This window comes from Primulina huaijiensis, chromosome 14 (genome assembly GCF_012295235.1).
Source record: "Primulina huaijiensis isolate GDHJ02 chromosome 14, ASM1229523v2, whole genome shotgun sequence".
Taxonomy (NCBI): domain Eukaryota; kingdom Viridiplantae; phylum Streptophyta; class Magnoliopsida; order Lamiales; family Gesneriaceae; genus Primulina; species Primulina huaijiensis.
In genome coordinates this window covers 16,564,877-16,585,148 of record NC_133319.1, presented here as the reverse complement: position 1 = coordinate 16,585,148, position 20,272 = coordinate 16,564,877, and the positions used below count along the sequence as shown (strand labels likewise).

The following is a 20,272-nucleotide window of genomic DNA, read 5'->3' as shown; positions in this document are numbered from 1 at the left end:
CATATTAAGATATTCTTTATACATACTTTCCTATAAAAATTTGTTTTTTTTTCCCTAATTATAAAATAACATTAAGAAGCGTACTCTATGTTAACCATAACCTAAGGTTCTTACAGGTATTATAAGTGATACATCAGTACATCGGCGTTGTCTGATCGTCGATCGAGGTTATAATAAGTTCACAATTATTTATTTAGTAAATTTAGAATCTACAAATTAAATAATAATGTTAGTAGTGATGACTATTATATGTACGTGATTTTAATGAAATATTTTAGGGGAGTTTAGAATTGATTAATTAATCAATTAAGAAATTCACATATATGTACAACATGAGAATTTTAATTAATTAATTAATGAAAATATGAATGCTATGTGATTATGATTATGAATCCTAATATGAGTGTTATTTTTTTTTTATGTGATTAGGAATCGAAACTTATAAATATTTCCTTGAGAATCATATGAAATAACACAAGCTTTTTAACACAGATTTTGGCATAGAAAAATTTTTTGTCCACCAAAATTTTTCCCTCCCTCTCTTCTCAAAAATTCGGCCACCACATATTCACAAGGAAAATTCACTGCCACTTCGATTGCCACATCGTCGTCGGATTTCTGGAATTCAGTCAATCCAGTTTCGACGCAAAGTTCGTTTAGATCTCTAATGTGATCTAAGCGAGGGATTCAGTTTCTGGTCGTGGACTTGATTAGCCGATTAAAGGAGGAAGATCTGTTCGTAGGAATTTACAAAAAAGATCAACTCCGCTAATCTCGAACCGGTTTGGTGTCCATTAGATCCACAATGAAAAATAGTTTTTAAACACCCTATGAATGTTTTAAATCATACAACGCCAAAAGAATGTTTTGAATATCAAAATTAAAATTTTTAAACTTCCGTTGCATCTCGGGTGTGAGAAAACAATACATCAACAGATATATCAATTGTGTCAGAATAATTATTATATTAATCAAACACGAATTCAACATTATATTTAAAGATTTTGCTGAGACATTTGAGTCAAATCAATAAAACCGGATAGCTCGAATGATACTAGCACATGAACAATGTGTACACTTTGATCCAACAACTAAAAGGGAAATCACCTTATCATACAGTTTAGGATGAAACAAACAAAACCTTTTAAAAAAAAGAGGCGAAGCCATGAAATTGTCACCAAAAAATAAAATGCAGGCACTAAAATCTCTTAATATTACAAACTCACACCTGTCATCACTAGTTCTTGCTGGTGGAGCGAACCCCAGAAAAATACAACCTGCGTATACTCGCACGATTTGCATTCGGGGCCTGTAAAACTTGTTCTGAATTCAACATGACAGTTTTCTCTTCAATTTCAAAGACCCTTTGCAATTCAATCAACAGAAAGCAACCAAAATCCTGTTCTATGCCGACCCTTTTGAAATGCATGAGCAACGTCCCAGAAAACAGCGTCTACGGCGGGCCAAAGCCCCAGAACCCCAATCAGCGCGTGACGCTCACTCAGCTGCGCCAGAAGTACAAGAAGGGTGAACCAATAACGATGGTGACGGCTTATGATTACCCGTCGGGCGTGCATTTGGACCAGGCCGGAATTGATATTTGTCTTGTTGGTGATTCTGCTTCTATGGTGGTTCACGGTCACGACACCACCTTGCCCATATCGCTGGACGAGATGCTCGTGCACTGCCGAGCAGTGGCGCGCGGCGCCAAGTCGCCGCTGCTCGCTGGGGACCTGCCTTTTGGCAGTTACGAGTCCAGCACTCGTCAGGTGGTGAAAGTTAAATTATTTATAATCACATTGCTATCTAATGTTATATGGTGTTTAATTTTCTTGTTTTCTAATTTATTTTTTAGCTGTTTTTGTTACAGTAAGGTGATCTTGGTTAATTTGTTGTCTGTGTTGCTTAAATATTGTAAGTTCTGATTAAACGATGATACTTTTGCCACTTGATGGGGGTAGTGCTTGCATTGTGCTTGGTTTTGATCGGCTGGATAAAATGTTCTTATTCTTGTGAAGCAAGAAGAAGTTTCCTTGTCATGTTTGATGTGCTACGTAGTTGAAGCATATAGATGAGCTTGGACTATCTGAATGGCATTCTAAATGTTTTACGGAGACGAAAAATGAATCAGTTATTTTAACATGAAATCTTTTATGAAATAGCATTGTGTGAACAGTGTCTTACTTATCCTGTATATGTAATATGACCGCAAATAGAGCGGAAGTTGTGCTCTACAATGAAGGATGCTTCGGCGGTGAACATAAAATGTTTGCTCATTTGCATTTTGAATTTTGAGCAGGCAGTTGAAACAGCTGTGAGGGTCCTGAAGGAAGGAGGAATGGATGCAATTAAATTGGAAGGAGGAGCACCTTCGAGAATTACAGCAGCTAAAGCTATTGTAGAAGCTGGGATTGCTGTGATGGGGCATGTGGGTCTAACTCCTCAGGCCATAAGTGTTCTTGGAGGATTTAGGCCCCAAGGCAAAAGTGTCGATAGTGCTGTCAAGGTCTTTTTAAATAATTTTGATAGGCTACCATTCTAAATGCAGGGGCAATCCCAGAAATTTGGATGAGGGGGTGAGACCTTGAGGGTGGCAACTCAATGGAGTTTAGATGGATAAAAAATTATGCATAGATTTCAATAGAAATTCTGTTTACTTGTTGAAGTCAATAAATTGAAGCTTTACTGATGAATTTACGTTTTCGCAGGTTGTGGAGACCTCCATAGCTTTGCAAGAAGTAGGATGCTTTGCTGTTGTTTTAGAATGCATCCCTGCACCTGTGGCTGCTGCTGTCACATCAGCTCTTAAGATCCCCACAATTGGCATTGGTGCCGGGCCTTTCTGTAGTGGTCAGGTATGCCTTTAGCTATTGCTACATTTTCCACAAGAGTAATTACACCACTTCTTGTCGGAAACCAACATGATCTCTAATATTGCCTGCTTTTACCAATTTTTTTTGTCCCTGTAAAATCCAGAGACTGAAATTCATTTGGTTATGGCTGACCTCAGATTCTGTCTCAAAGAGGAAAAAGTCACTTTCCGTGTTCTTTTTTTCTCTTTCTTTTCATAGAGTTTGGTGTGGAAGGGGTTAGGGATGGTAGAGAGTGAAGCAGTACTCGAACAGACGGCCAGCAAGAATATTGCGATTGTCATTGGTTAAGTTAATGTTGCAACTTGCACATGTTTTCTTGTCTTGCCTGTCATAATGAGACTTAGTGTTTATCTTACGAGATCCAAATCCACAGTGGCAGTAACACAATCTAATTTACTGGTGCAGGTGCTAGTTTACCACGATCTTCTTGGAATGCTGCAACATCCGCACCATGCCAAGGTTCAGTAGACCCATTATTTGTATCGCGAGAATTTCTTTCTGTATCGAAAAATTGATAGTCAGTAAGTTCTTTGTCCGATGGGCATCACAGGTCACTCCCAAGTTCTGTAAACAGTATGCTCGTGTTGGGGATGTCATCAACAAGGCTCTTCTGGAGTACAAGCAAGAAGTGACAACCGGTGTTTTTCCTAGCTCGACTCACAGCCCCTACAAAATTGCTACTTCAGATGTCGACGGTTTCATGCATGAGCTGCAGAAGATGGGTTTACAAGACGCGGCATCTGCAGCAGCCAATGCAGCTGAAAAGATGGAAGCTACGAAATTATAAGATAAAGTGAGTCTATAAAACGTGCCAGAGTATATGAAGAAAGCTTTGGAAATAAACTGTAGGCTTTTTTACTATGTGAATTACTGAATTCTGAGGTTCATGGTTTGACAGAAGGCATGAAAAATGAACTAACATTCATATTCAAACATATATCCATCGTGTCATAATTAGTTTTGAGTAGGTCTCTAGTGGGACGGCATCACGAATCTTTATGTGTGAGACGAGTCAACTCTATCGATATTTACAATGAAAAGTAATATTAGATATTTAAAATGAAAAGTAATACTCTTAGCATAAAAAATAATATTTTTTCATGGATAACCCAAATAAGATATTCGATCCACGATATTGATCTGTGAGACCGTCTCACAAGAGTTTTTGTGATTAGTTTTTTCATTAAGCTTATAAAACCAATAATTTCTAGACCGTAATTTAACCAATTGGTACAGAAAAGAGAGACCACCACAAATTCTCAATTATTCTATTTTCCTAATTTTGGGCTAGGTTTTTTTAATTATTATTTAATTTCATTGGCTACAGAGTCAACATATATATAATATAGAGAAAAAAAATTAGGCCCACACTTTGGCAGGTGCGGCCGCGTCTCTGGCCTTGTCCAACCTTGCACATCTATAGTTGGAAAATGACAAAAAATGGTCAAAACTTGAAAACACAATAGTTAAATTGAAAATTGATAATAATATATGGAATCAAAATCGCAATATGACAAATATATAAGATAAATGTTATAATTTTTCTTAATTTTATTTGCTTAAAAATTAATTATGTAAGAAATTTCTTAATGAAATATATGGAATCAAAGTCGCGATATGACAAATATATAGGCTAGGACTCGGCTTTATTAATATTATATATTATGTGTGTAATATGATATGTGAATGTTATATATTGCACACAATTTGTTTAATTTTTTTTGATTTAATTAAAATATTATACAAATTAAATTAAATGTAACACGAGATCTATTAAGATTAATTTTTATAATTATAAAATATGAAAATTCAAACACACTCTATTATACTAAATAAATGCATAAACCAATAACAATTCAATAAATACACTATAAAATTTAAATATGATAAGATTTAATTAAAAAAATATTTCTTTCTAAAACATTTATTTTATAATTTTATGAAATTTTATGATGAAACGCTAATGCTAAAAGACATGTTGTATACTTGGTTTAAAAGAAAAATGATTTATATATGCATTAATATTTATAAGTGATGAAAATATGAAAAATTGAAGAAGGTGAACTGATTGTGACTAATACGATGGCACGATGACATGATGATATGTAAGGCCAAGACTCAGTTGACGGGTGAGAGTGTCACTGATGTCCCCGTCTCTTGGTACCATGGTTATACGTAGATGGATCCATCGACTAACAGCTGATACGAAATTCACAATTAAGGATCTGAATTCAATGAAAGGGACACATATATATGATGAAAAGAAATATGATATGATATGATGAAAAGAAATATGATATGATATGGTGAAAGGAAAATGTTTAAGTTTATACATATTCATGAAAATCTATTTTATTAAAAGTAATTTCATTGTAACATGTGATTGTATATGTATTATTTGTTATCATAGTTAAGGTTTGCTGAGTCAATAGACTCATTAGGTGTGATCGATGCAGGTGAGCATGGGCTTGATAATAATGGAAGTCTTGATGGTTGAACTAGTTGGACTGAAGGTGTACACAATCCGAGGACCGCCGTTAGTTTTCCTCAAATAAAATAAGTTTATGATTCCTTAAAGATTTTTATGACTTATGATGCTTTTGAGAGTTTTTTGAGAGAATGTTAGAGTTAAGTTTATTTTTGAAATACTGTTAGTTTAGGTTGGTTGACGTTTTACTACTTTATGCTTTGAATTACTTTCTTTTGGATTTTCAAATAATAGTTGATTGATTTATTTTAAATGGTGCCAAATTATTTTAAAAAAAATATCTGTATGTATATACATAGTAATTTCGGTCGAATGGTTTAGGAAAAAAATTTTTCTAGTATATTTTAAAGAAAAATGTGTAGTGAACGTGTTATCTACGTTGTCCCGGGTTAAAAGAACAATGTTGTACAACCATAAGCTCGAACTATTCCACTCGATAAATGATAACCACTTGGAAAGTTCGAGAAAAATTTGTTCAGTGTATCATTAAATGATCACTCATATATATGAATGGACATCTCTATCGTCTTACCAATGAAACATGACGTTTACATAACGGATACTAGTCTCAATCCCAAGAGACCTTTATCCTTATTTTAGGAGGTTGAATCGACTAGGAAGTTGTTTAGAATATACGGTACGCTTCCTAATGAGTTATATGATTCTACGTTACGGATGCAGACCTTATGGTACCTATTGTATATTCAAGGACTTTATATATATATGCAGCTTGCATGAGTATATATATAAAGTAAATGTTATAATTGGATTAAAATGTAAAATATTATTAAAGTAAAGATTGTTTTTATATAAGAGTCAATAAGAGTCAAGCTACAAACTGGCTCGGTAAGAACCTAATCTAACAATCTCCCACTTACCCTATAACCAACTACTCATAGATTTTAATCCACTACTTCACAAAGCTTCTCAAACGCCGCTGGGTGTGATTCTCCACCAGTGTAAAAGTCTGATTGAGATTCTCTCATATTTATATTCTGAGATCCCACACTTTCTCTTGGTGGTTCCTGCGAAGATGACCAGGTTATGGTGGGTTGTTCGCCTCCAGTTGTGTTCATCTTTAGATCTACAACCTTGAGATTTGGAAAAGATTATGCAAGGTCTTCGAGATCCTCTAGACCAATCTTTTCTAAAGTTGTCATCATATTAATTTTTTTTCTGAGACTGTTTTGATTAGATGAATCATTTTTGCTTCTTTAGTTAAAGGTTTTGGCATCAATTTGGTCTTCCCTCTTTGATGTAATAAGGGTTCAGTACCAAATGATAGTGGTAACCTTCTTTCTTAAGTCTTCTTACTAGAACTTGGTTGTTGTTTTAGGTTTCGAAGTCTTGTTCGAATATCCTTTAATATTTCAAGAATTTCTTCCTGGTTCTCAAGGATTTTCTCCACATTTTGTGGTACATAATACAACATATTGCCATAATTCTGTAATGTCTTTTGAATTTCTCTATGATCATTGGAAAGTTTAGAAGAATCTGGTACAATTTCTAGGAACATATTATTTTGAATTATAAGTTTACCTTAGAACTCTGTTGAGTTCTCCTGTTCTCTTGATATCTAACATTGGTTAGATCTTCCTCCTTCCAATATTCCAAAGATTTGGAATATATCCTGCAAATAATTAATCTCGAACCTGGGTGCATATTCATGTTATTTGAGAAAATTCTCCTCCTCAAACATTTAATTACTTTATAATAATAAATCTGTATGTTTAAAATATTTTTACCTCGCCTCTAATATCATTTTCGGCCCAGTAAAATCAATCATTTGAAATTAACAAATATAAGGGTAATATTGTCTTTTTAATGGTGTAAGGGGTTTAAACAAAGTTTTTTGGATGCATGGAGTTTGAATAAAGTTGAAGTTGGGTTTGGGTATTTATTTACAAATTACCCATAATTTAAACCTTTTTTTTGGTATTTGTCAACTGTAATTTGTAAATTGAAAGTTATATTAATTTGAAGCTACACAAGTTGAGCTTACAGGAGTGAGGACCCTTGAGTGGCTAAATTAAATATTATTCTTCATGCAGAAGTAAGGATATAAACGATTCGAGTCTGACAGTATCAGATTTGAGTTCGGATATTTTAAGGTATATATAGGTTTGATCTCGGTTTGAGCTTGATTCGAGCTTTTATTATGAAGATCGAGATCAGCTCGTTTGAAATTACTTATCGCGTGAATATAGCTCGAGCTCGGTTCGTTAATTGCTCGTTTATCTTGTTTAACGAGTCTGGCTCGAGCTCGTTTCGTTAAACTGACTCTTTTTGGAGCTCTTTAAACAAGCTCATTTTCAAGCTCGTCGAGAATTCTTAGCTAAAAGACTGACTAAAATATGAGAATTTAAAGGGATGTGCTTTTCATTTTATATTCTTTCAATCCTTTTTTTTCCATTCAGATATCTATGTAGGACAATACAAGTTATCTTCCACTACTTTAGTTATCATACACTCACGGCTCAACAAACTAGCTGAGCTCGAACTCGAGCCACATAAACAAGCCAAGCTCGAGCTCGTGATCAGGTTCACGACACTACAAAAAAACGGGCAGAATAGCGACGGTTTTTAATAAACCGTTGCCAATATAGCGACGGTTTTTAGTAAACCGTCGCTTTTGTTGCGACGGTTTTTTATAAACCGTCCCTTTCAAAGCGTAGCGACGGGTTTTAAAAAACCGTCGCTATATTAGCGACATGTTCTGATATACCGTCGCTCATTGAGCGACGGTTATTAAACACCGACGCTATAATAGCGACGGTTATTCATAAACCCGTCGTCTACTAAACTAAGCGACGGTTTATCTAAAACCGTCGCTCTTATAGCGACAGTTCTACAACAACGGTCGCTATATTAGCAACGGTTTCATGACACCGTCGCTATTTTGTGCGACGGGTATCCATGTGCGACCGTATAATGAAAAACTGTCGCATTATGTTGCGACGGTTTATATAATCCGTCGCCTTTTGCGACGGAATTTCTAAACCGTCGCCAATAGCGACAGGTTTACTAACCGTCGCCGATCTAGATCGGCAACGGTTTCTCAAAAACTGTCGCTAATGGCGACAAGTTTTTCGACTACCGTCGCTATAATTCTTTTATATACCGAAGTTCGCGAACACCTTACGGCGATTTCGCCTATTCGGATTTTTTTCTTTTAACGAGACTATAAATTTTTTCGTATTTTCTGTTTTTTTTTACTTGTACTAACATTTTTTTGTATTAATTTCGTAGATTTGCTCGTCGGTGTATTCTTTCAACGTTACGTGGATCTGCATATTTTCGCGCAAGTAAGATTTTTAAAGTTTTTTTTTATCGAAAATTTAATATTTATGGTGTATGTATTTATGAAATTTTGCATAGTATTTTTTGATGCTTTTTAATTTTTTTAACGGAAAACCTAGCTTTATTATGCTACGGTTTTTTAAAAAACCTTCACTTTATATAGCGACGGTATTCCGATAAACCGTCGCTTAATATAGCGACGGGTTTCCAAACACCGTCGCTTAATATAGCGACGAATTTTCAAACACAGTCGCTTATTGTAGCGACGGTGTTTTAGAAACCGTCGCTTTCAGTTAGCGACGGTTATTAAATAAACGTCGCTTATTATTAGCGACGGTCTAATTTACCCCGTCGCTATATTAGCGACGGTCTTGTTAAGAAATACCGTCGCTCAGAGCGACAGTTTTTGATAAACCGTCGCTGCAAAATAGCGACGAGGCCTCCTGTTACGGTTTTCCAAACCGTCGCTAGAACCGTCGCTTAAACCTTTTAGCGACGGTTTTAGCGACGGTTTTGGCTGTCGCTAAACCCTTTTTTTTTTGTAGTGCGAGCTAACGAACCGAATATCATTATGCTTGAGTTCAACTCGATAAAATTGTCGACCTCTAAATCGAGCTCGACTCGATAAACTTAACGAACGATCACGAACGAGCTTTTATTGATGAATAACTAATGAACGAATTGGTTCGTTACATATCTATGCGGAAGAAAAATCTTAATTCATACTCATGGCAAACTTTTTGGTCAAAAAAATGAGCTACGATAATGAATAAATGCAAATAAAACTAACTGCTCATTATTTAATACCTATTAATTACACATCTACATTTTGTCATTTTCGTCTTTATTAATGTTTATTAATTCAGTTGAGTACATTATTTGATTAATTCATTTGAAATTGTTGACATATAATTACATATCCGGATCGATATTCAAATGTTTACTTTCAAAATTAACCTCAGTATTAACTTTTTTTAAAAAAAGCTAAAAACAGTACGTAATTTGGGAAATTAAAAACTTTAAAAAACCTGTACTATAAAATCAACTTCCACTAAAAGTAAATGTATAAGGCATAGTTTTAAAAATCATTTTTATGTACAAAATAATATTCTGCTAAAAATTTAAATTTTAGTTGTACGAAATATTTTACTCTAAAAATTTATATGAAAATAATTTTTTTATGAAAATAATTTTGTAAAAATTATCAATAAGCTATTTCAAAATTTTTTTTATTTTATACTTTTCTGTATATTCGCAACTTACATATTTTATCAACTAGCTGTAACGAGGCATTTGTTGTCAAATCAATTTAAAACTTGACAAAAGACCAATGTGAATTTCGGATTATTAACGTAGGTGACTTCCAAAGTTTAATTTTGAAATGGACATTATTTTCAACTTGAAACATATTCAATGATGCTATTAGTAAGATAGTGATGTTTAAAATATAAAAAAATTTATAGTTCGTTGATAATAAACCAGACTTCGAAAATATATGGTTAGTACAATAGATTTGTCTCCAATAATTTTTTCTGCTAATGAGAAACCGAAATTACCAACAAATTAACAGGTGAAAGGTCTTCATATATTTTCTCGACGAACCCTCCGACGTTCAAGTCGTGCATGTAGTCATGCATGTTCTATCCGAGTTATATGGGAAAATAGGTCCGAGATCTCACAAGTACTCGCGTGGTGTATCATATCATGCATGTCTTGCAGTTAAATTTGCATGTGCATGGGTAACTAATTTCAACTATGAACTGTTATACATCTTTCTTTGTTCAACAATAATTGGACCACAAAAGTTAGAAGCAATGTACGAAAAGTACGTACGATTCAAAACAGGGTGAAATTATATATATATATATATATATATATTTATATTTATAGTAATTGAAGTTTATTGGATTATTCTCGATTTGGTCCTTAATATTTAGGTAATTCTCTATTTGGTCTTTTGTTTTTATTTTCTATTTTTATTTGCTTTTTTTTTTTAATCTGAATACGTAGCATTGTTATATCTATCAAGTCTAACTAAAGACGTAAGGCTATGCAAGGTTTCCAGCATATATATCATAGATCTTTTTATGGCTAATCATGCTTCCGTATAATAAATTAAATTTTACCTCTTTAATTGGAGTGTCATCTGGTCATATCCACCGAGATTTACAGATTACTCAGCACAACTATATATTGTTTCCTACCTTAGGGTGTGAAACAAATAAGTTTAATTTTAAAAATAATATATGAGAGGCCCATAAGTCTTGGTTTTTTTTGTCAAACATACATAATATTATTACATAGTAACATCTTGGAGGAATAGAAACTTTTTTAGCTACTTATCGTAGCTGTAAATACAATACACATAAACTAGAGAGATAAATATTACAGATTTATTTGAAACAACATTGAAGAAATAGTCGATGACTTCAACTTCTTTATCCCTTGTATTCATACAAGTCTCTTTGTATCTGAAACCCGGACTTCAAAACTTGTAGATAACTTTTGTAATTATTCATTGCTAGTTGATACTGACAGTGTCTAGTAGTTAGTGGTTAGGTAGTTCATTCTTCCACTAGCTAATGACCTAATATTTCATTAATTAGTGGACCTGTCTTTTTTGTGGTGGTGAATCACATCCCACCTGTCTTCTTTATTACTTTCAGAGAATCATTTGCTTTTGAGGTTCCTAAGGAAATTTTTTTGTGTGTACTCCCTCACCACTTAGTCCTATTTTGTAAGATGCTTTCAGTCAGTTCTTGGTCGAAACCTTTATTGAATTCTGGCACTTTTTGGTTCGGGCACTCTGGGCAGATACTTTCTGTCCATCTTCCCACATGAGTCATATTAAAGAATTTTCAGTGAGTTTATTTACTCTCCGGAAGCTTGTTGTTCCACAAAAGATTTTTAAATTTTCAAATATCACTTCCGAAAAACTTGTAGGTTTTCATGTCATACTATTTAACAAAAAAAGATTCATTTACAAAATTTTGATATAATTAAATAGAAACTTGACTTTGTCCATCTCTATAAGACAGATTCATAGACCACTATGCCCTCTGTTAGAAGCATGTTCAGTGAATGAAGCAACATGGGTGTTTCTTCAGCTAGAAGATATTTAATAAATTTTTGAATATTTATATCCAGACTCCTTAGCTTGATAAAATGAAAAGTTTCGTGTGAGCTTTTCTCAGCTGGTCCTGGCGCTGTACTGGAAAATTATAGCTACAGAATATTTCCTTTGGAAAAGTAGTCATTGTTTGCCTTTTTTCATGAACAACTTCCTGGATCCACTTTGGTAGTGATGATATTTTTGGAAAGATGGCTGATATAGTGAAAACCGAGGCCATAGCACCAAATTCATATCATTCCTTGACATCTTTAGAATAGGAATTTGGTTTCATCCATACCTTTGGATACTTTCCTGCTATATCAACACGGGTTGTGGCAGGGTCGATCCAATTCTTGTTTTCAATTTCTCTCATTTTTAATATATCTGAAATGGAGAAATTATAAGCCCGTTACTACCAACCATAGATTTACCCTTGTCGGTTTGAGGTTTAAAGTTGATCTCTCCCTCTTCAATCGTCGAGGTGAAGGGTTGACTTGAAGGCTCAAGATAAAGATCCGGATCTTCAATTTTTGCTTGGGCCGACTCATCTAAAGATGATCCTGACTTAGCACTTGTGCTAGGAATACTTGAATCCCCTACTCTAGATATAGAGTCATGTACTTAAAAACTCTCCTTTTTAGAAGCCAGTATTTTCTCAATAGCCTGGAGGTTCGGATTTTGTAATACCGATCGTAGCTAAGTATAAGCATGTAAATAGCTAAGTATAAGCATGTAAACATCATGTTATTCGATCATATACAGTGTCTTATCAATTTGTTGAAGCCTATGCGCAAACTTTGCATTTATGACAAGATTGTTGAACTCTGTTTGAAACATTTCAAGGTGTTCTTTTAAATGCCTCTACTTTTTCATGATGACATCGACATTAGCGTCGTTCATCTCTTATTAAGGAATATGTAAGAATATTTTCATGAGATTTAATAATGACAATATCAAAAATATAATTTTGACATAAAGCCCGCCATCTTGATAATCTTTTTTTCTCAGGTTTAGATTCAATTCTACTTTTCAAGAAATCTTTCACCTGTGCATTATCAACCTTTAAGGTAAATTTCTTTGCAAGTAAAAAATAATGGTCATTTTTCAAAAGTCTTTTCACTGCATAAAATTTATTTCGTTGATATGCCATCATATGGCTTCTGCATCAGAGAATAGTTCACTGCAATACTTATATGGTTGTTCTCAGTCTGGTATGAGCTTTGTAAAAACCGTCATCAACCAATGATCACTGACATCTGTATATAATATCATATCATCTTTATCTTGAGGAATAAACACTTTTGGAACTTTTTTGCAAATCTCTTTTAGTTGGCTAAGTCTCTTTGTCTGTTCTTTTGTCCATATAAATCTTGCATCTTTTTTCAGTAATGGACTAAATAGTTTCTTGTGTTTTGCTAGGTTCTTAATGAACATTTTAGCAAAGTTAATAACTCCTAAGAAACTTTGAAGTTGTTTCTTCTCTTTAGTTCATAAGGAAAATTTTGCACATTTTCCACTATGTGTTCTTGCATAATTATTCATGACTCATCTATTTTTACTCCAAGGAATTCATTCTTCTTTGTAGCCATGACTATCTTTTTTTAGATAGGATTGGTCATTTTGTACAAACTTTAGAGAAAATCTCTAAATGTTTAATATATTTGTCCAAATTTTTAGATACTATTAAAACATAATCAATATAAAAAAAACTTAAAAATAAAATAATATTTAAATATAGAATTAAAGTAATATTTAAATATATTATCCATTTTTCTTTAAAATATTTGGGGTACTGTATTAGCCAAACTCATCAGTAATACTTCTCAAATATAATGATCTTGCGGTATATCAAAAGTTGTGAATTTCTTACTTTCTTTCTTCATCCGAATTTGATAAAATCCAGACTTATAATAAAATTTAGATAACATTTTGTTGTTGTATATATAATTAATTAAATGATTTATACTAGGTATAAAATATTTATCAAAATCCAAAATTTTATTAATTTCTTGATAATTAATTACTAACATGGTTCGTTTATCTTGATTTCACCATGATTTCTTACCAAGAAACCTGGACTGTTGTAGGATGATATTTCTACTTTAATAAAACCAAGATCCAAATATTCTTTGATAATAATTTGCATATCCTTTATATCAATTATGTTCACACCATGTGCTTGCATATAACGAACTCATATTCATTGCCTTCTTTTTCTGTAAAATGCTTCTCTTAATCTATGTACTATGACTTTGTGATCACATGATAGTGTGAACACTAATCACCTAGTCTCATGTTTTTGTGTACATAAATCAAACATTAGCAAAAACTTATTTTCTTAGAAAATTTTGCTTCTCTATCATGAAGATAAATCGGTTGTGTTTTCACCTTATACCAAGGTGTTTGTCCAACACATCCGATTAATATTTCGGTCTTCTTAATCTTTTTACATAAGATCGAGGTTCGTTTGGAAATATCTCATCCAGCGATTTTAGGTAATTCTTCTTCTAATTCTTTTGGAAAAATCCCTCTTTTGTTGTACAAGTTCCAGCTCCTATGTCACGTCCCGAGAACGAAGCGTCGGTGACATCCGGCATTGTTAATCAAATAACAATAAGCCTCGTAGCAATTAGCCAAATACCAGTCTTTTTCATAAAATTCCATCGTCTTTACAAATAAAGAAAAGTACAGAGTTGCGGAAGCGGAAAGTACAAACATTTACAAAGAACGACGAAGGAATGCTAAAGGGCTAGCCTTTCCAATTCTTGCTCTGAATATTTCGAAAATTTAGTGCGTGCTGGTGTGTGTTGTGCGGCTGGAATGAGTGTCCAAGAACCTTAGTTTGGTTCTTTATAATTTTCGAAAATAGGTATTAAAGTTTAGGGTTTTAGCCCTTTTTAATTCAGGCCATTTTATATAAAAATTTTAATAAAGGCTTTTTAATAATAAAATTAGGGTTTTAGCCCATTTAATTATAAAATAAAATTTTAATAAAGGCTTTTTAATAATAACTTTCGGGTCCATAAAAGTCCTTCGTTTGACTAAAACCGGCTTCTCGAATAAAATAAGACTCGCCTCGTAAAAAATTTGGACTTCAGCAATTTAGAAAATTTTAATCCTATTTAATCATATTATCGAGCATTAAAAATAATTATCGAAAAATATTTTCATCTTGGTAGTTCCCGGTCTCCTTTCCCCGGCCTAATATCGAATATCAGGACAAAAATCATTAATTTCATGAAATCATGCAAAGTTATGCAATTAACAATTTAATAATAATAAAATATATCATTTAAGTATTTTAAATCAATCAAATAAAATAAATAAGCAATTTAAATAAATCTCAAAAATGCAGTTTACGTGGACTTATTTTCGAACGTTACAATTTTAGATGAATCCAGGACTATTTCTAGGAGCTTATTACTCATAATCATAAGTTTACCTTATGATTCTGATATGTTCCAATTTGCTACTGATGTCTAACCTTGGTTAAATTTTCTTGTAAATATTTCAAAATATTGGAATAAGTCATGTAAAATATTTACTCTCGAACCTGTATTCGGATCCATAATTTTTTGATAAAATCTCAATCTCAAACATTTAATTACACAATAATAATAATTTGATAATGTTTGAAATAATTTTATATAGGCTCTGATACCATTTTCATGGTCGAGAATAATAATTTCTTAATAAAATATAATCAAAGGTAGTTTGAGCATTTTTTTGAAAACATTTATGCTTTCAAGACGAATTTGGGAAAAATTCTTGAAACAAAAAAACTAATTTGGAGTAGTTGAATGAAAATAAATTGAATTGAGATTTTACTTAACATTAAGGATCAAATTGAATTTTTCGCCCAAGTTTACTTAATGAAGTTTATAAAGATGATTGACCTTATGTAATTTCTAGACTGCCAAATTTTAAGATGGGCTTCAACCGTTGGTACTGTTGAAAAATTATTTTAAAATGTGTTAAATATTTGTGTTGAAAATGTGAATGTTGAATGTTGAAATTAGGTAAAATTAGGTGTTGAATATTGAAAATTAGTGTGTGATGATGTAGGTAATGATGTATTTTATTTTTGGATTATTTGTAAAAATTTTCTATAAATAGATCTCTCATTTGTGAAGAAAATCACAATTGAGTTGAGAAAAAAATATTATAAAGTGTGTAGTGTGATAATTTTGAGAGTTTGAGATTTTTACTTTTTTACCGTAAATTTTTACTTTTTCACAACACGTTATCAGCACGAAGCTCTAAAAGTCCTCCATATTTTTCCAAGCTCCGAACAGAAGAAAAAGGTAATAAAAGTAATAATATTTATTTTACTGTTATTTATTTATTGTTTATATATGTAATATATAATATAATGTTATTGTTAGAAATAATAAAAATAATTTTTTCAAAAACTTGTTATAAATCCTGGGAGGATGTTAAGACGACATCCCACACTCCCGGTAAGGGATACGACAAGTATAAAAGCCTATAAGGTTTTTTTAAACAAAATAACTTATGACACCTAATTATAATAATGTGATATGATATACATAATTATTTAAATATGACTAATATTATATACACCATATTATTACCATAAAATTATACAAATACATACATTTATTTTCTTATACACCAACGGTAATAAACGGTAACAAAACGGCTAGTTTTTGCTCTATAAATACAATCTCACAAATACATTCAATCACTCCAACTTTCTCTTCTTCTCTAAAAATTATTCTTCATCAAATTTTCGAAGAAAAAAAAGAAGATGGCTTTCATGAGGTTATTTTTAATTATTTTGGTTATCATACTCACCAGTCTTGTATTTATCGGAGAATATCCTCCTCGTGTGTTTTCTTTATTTTTACGAATACTTGTACTTGTTGTTTATCCATTACTTTGTATTGAAATATTCATTAACTAATAAAATGCATCGTAATTTTTAGTACCACCATGGCAAACTTTGCAAAGCTCGAATTCATCGCTCTTGATATTACTGGGAAACACTATATGCCATGGACTCTTGATGTAGAAATGCATCTTGAGTCATTGGGTCTAAGCGAGACCATTAAAGAAAATGGTAGATCTTCATCACAAGAAAAAGCAAAAGCTATAATATTTTTACGACGACACCTTGATGAAGGTTTAAAATGTGAATATCTCATCGAAAAAGATCCCATGGCTCTGTGGAAAGGATTAAAAGAGAGATTTGAACATATAAGGGAAGTTATACTTCCGACCGCCCGTGATGAATGGAATATGTTAAGATTCCAAGACTTTAAAAAAGTCAGTGATTACAATTCAGCGATGTATAGAATAATCTCGCAGTTAAAATTTTGTGGACATGAGGTTACAGAATCGGAAATGCTTGAAAAAACATTTTCCACGTTTCACGCATCAAATATAACACTACAGCAACAATATAGAGTGCGTGGATTTGCGAGATATTCTGAACTCATCGCCTGTCTTCTTGTGGCGGAAAAGAACAACGAGCTATTAATGAGAAATCATCAGTCCCGACCCACTGGATCAACAGCATTTCCAGAAGTAAATGCTGTAAGTAAAAATGAATTTAAACCTGGAAACCAAAATCAAATTCAAAGACAAGGTTTTGGTCGAGGTCGAGGTCGAGGTCGAGGTCGTGGACGTGGACGTGGACGAGGAAGTGGTCGTGGTCGTGGACGCGGCCGTGGTTTTGAAAATAATCGAGATAGTTATTTCTATAACTCATCTCAAAATAACGTCCCAAACCATCCACAGAAAAGGCATCAAGAAAACATGAGTGTTAATGAAAATCACTCGAAAAGATTTGAAAGTTCTTGTTTCAGATGCGGTACTCCAGGACATTGGTCTCGTATTTGTCGAGCCCCTGAGCATCTTTGCAAACTTTATAAAGAATCGATAAAGGGGAAAGAAAAGGAGACCAACTTCACTGAGCGAAGTGACCGTTTGAGTGATTCAACTCATTTTGATGCTGCTGATTTTATGAATGATTTCTCTGGAAATGATCAATATGTTGGTGGGATAGAAATGAACAATATTGATGCTGCAGATTTTCTCAATGATTTCTCTGAAAATGAACAATATAGTGGTAGAATATAAATGTACAATAATTTATTTTTCATGTATTTATATGATAATGTTTTATTGTACAATTATGATATGTGTTATATTTAAATATGTATTGTCATTAATTTTTTTTCATTGCATATTTTTTGAAGTTCAAATATGGAAAATGCTATGAGCAAAGCTGAAGTTTGCATACCCGATAGTGGTACAACGCACACTATCCTCCGAGATAAAAGATATTTCTTGGAACTAAAACCAACAAAAACAACGGTGAATACAATATCAGGTCCTGTAGACTTGATTAAAGGATGTGGTAAAGCACAATTTTTGTTACCTAATGGTACAAAATTTTTGATCAATGATGCTTTATATTCACCACAATCGAAAAGAAATTTGTTGAGTTTTAATGATATATATTCCCATGGGTATGATACTCAAACAATGAATGAAGGGAATGAGAAATATATGTGTCTTACCACATATAAATCAGGAAAGAAATATGTGATTGAAAAACTACCAATGCTCCCTACTGGATTGCATTATACACATATACGTCCCATTGAATCAAACATGGTAATTGATAATTCTTCAATATTAACCAATTGGCATGATCGATTAGGACATCCTGGTTCAACAATGATGCGAAGAATTATAGAAAATACACATGGTCATCCATTGAAAGACCAGAAGATCTTTCAGAATAATAAGTTTCAATGTAAAGCATGTTCTCTTGGAAAACTTATTATAAGACCATCACCAGCCAAAATCCAAACTGAATCACCAATGTTTCTTGAACGTATTCAGGGTGATATTTGTGGACCAATCCATCCACCATGTGGACCATTCAGATACTTTATGGTATTGATTGATGCCTCCAGCAGATGGTCACATGTATGTTTATTGTCAACTCGAAATGTTGCATTTGCAAGATTACTTGCTCAAATAATAAAATTGAGGAATCAATTTCCCGATTATACAATCAAGAAAATTAGACTTGATAATGCTGGTGAATTTACTTCCCAGACTTTCAATGATTATTGTATGTCTATGGGAATCATTGTTGAGCATCCTGTTGCTCATGTACATACTCAAAATGGATTGGCTGAATCATTGATTAAACGTCTGCAAATGATTGCTAGACCAATGATTATGAAAACAAAGCTCCCTATTTCTATATGGGGACATGCAATTTTACATGCTGCTTCATTAATTCGCATCAGACCAAGTGCATATCATAAATACTCCCCATTGCAGCTTGCATTTGGTAAAGAACCAGACATTTCTCATCTGAGAATTTTTGGATGTATGGTGTATGTGCCTATTGCACCACCTCAACGAAAGAAAATGGGACCTCAAAGAAAGATTGGAATTTATATTGGTTATGATAGTCCATCGATCATTCGATATCTTGAACCACAGACAGGCGACGTGTTCACAGCACGTTTTGCTGATTGTCATTTTAATGAGGAAATCTTCCCAATGTTAGGGGGAGAACAGAAACATACCGAAAAAGAAATTACATGGTATGTATCATCATTGTTACATCTGGATCCAAGAACAAAACAATGTGAAAAAGATGTACAGCAAATTGTGCACTTGCAAAGAATAGCAAATCAAATACCAGATGCATTTGCAGACACAAAAGGGGTAACTAAATCATATATACATGCTGCAAATGCCCCTGCTCGAATTGAAATTCCGAAGAAACAAATTGAAGATAGTCATGATGTCATTAAACGCCTGAAGCGTGGAAGGCCAGTTGGTTCCAAGGATAAAAATCCTCGAAAAAGAAAATTCATAGAGAAACACAATGATCACAAAATAGAGAATGATGTTCCTGAAGAAACACATAATGATCACAAAATAGAGAATGATGTTCCTGAAGAAACACATGATGATGAAAATGTTTTGTCAGAACCACAAACTGACGAGAATCATGAAATCTCTATCAATTATATTAATACTGGAAAAATATGGAACCGAAAAGATATAGAAGAAATTGATGATATATTTTCTTATAATGTGGCAATCGACATCATAAATGATAATGAAGATCATGAACCAAAATCTTTTGGTGAATGTAAAAATCGGCAGGATTGGATAAAATGGAAAGATGCCATCCAGGTTGAATTGGATTCGCTAAATAAACGTAATGTTTTTGGACCTATAGTCCTTACACCTGAAGGTGTAAAACCTGTTGGATACAAATGGGTTTTTATTCGAAAGCGAAATGAGAAAAATGAAATAGTAAGATATAAAGCTCGACTTGTTGCACAAGGTTTTTCTCAAAGGCCTGGAATTGATTATGAAGAAACGTATTCTCCTGTGATGGATGCAATTACGTTTCGGTATTTGATTAGCTTGGCAGTATCTGAAAATTTAGAAATGCGTCTTATGGATGTTGTTACAGCCTACTTATATGGATCA

The 20,272-nt window shown here is 33.0% G+C and overlaps 1 protein-coding gene across 1 annotated transcript; it reads left to right on the top strand.

Annotated features, from left to right (window-relative positions):
* Nucleotides 1-1,167: 1,167 nt before the first annotated feature.
* Nucleotides 1,168-3,801, top strand: LOC140956737 (3-methyl-2-oxobutanoate hydroxymethyltransferase 1, mitochondrial-like). The gene is made up of 5 exons (XM_073413604.1): nt 1,168-1,769; nt 2,300-2,506; nt 2,709-2,855; nt 3,279-3,332; nt 3,424-3,801. Exons 1-5 carry the CDS (start codon nt 1,335-1,337, stop codon nt 3,658-3,660), a joined length of 1,080 nt encoding a protein of 359 aa, XP_073269705.1. The 5' UTR covers nt 1,168-1,334; the 3' UTR covers nt 3,661-3,801.
* Nucleotides 3,802-20,272: the final 16,471 nt, after the last annotated feature.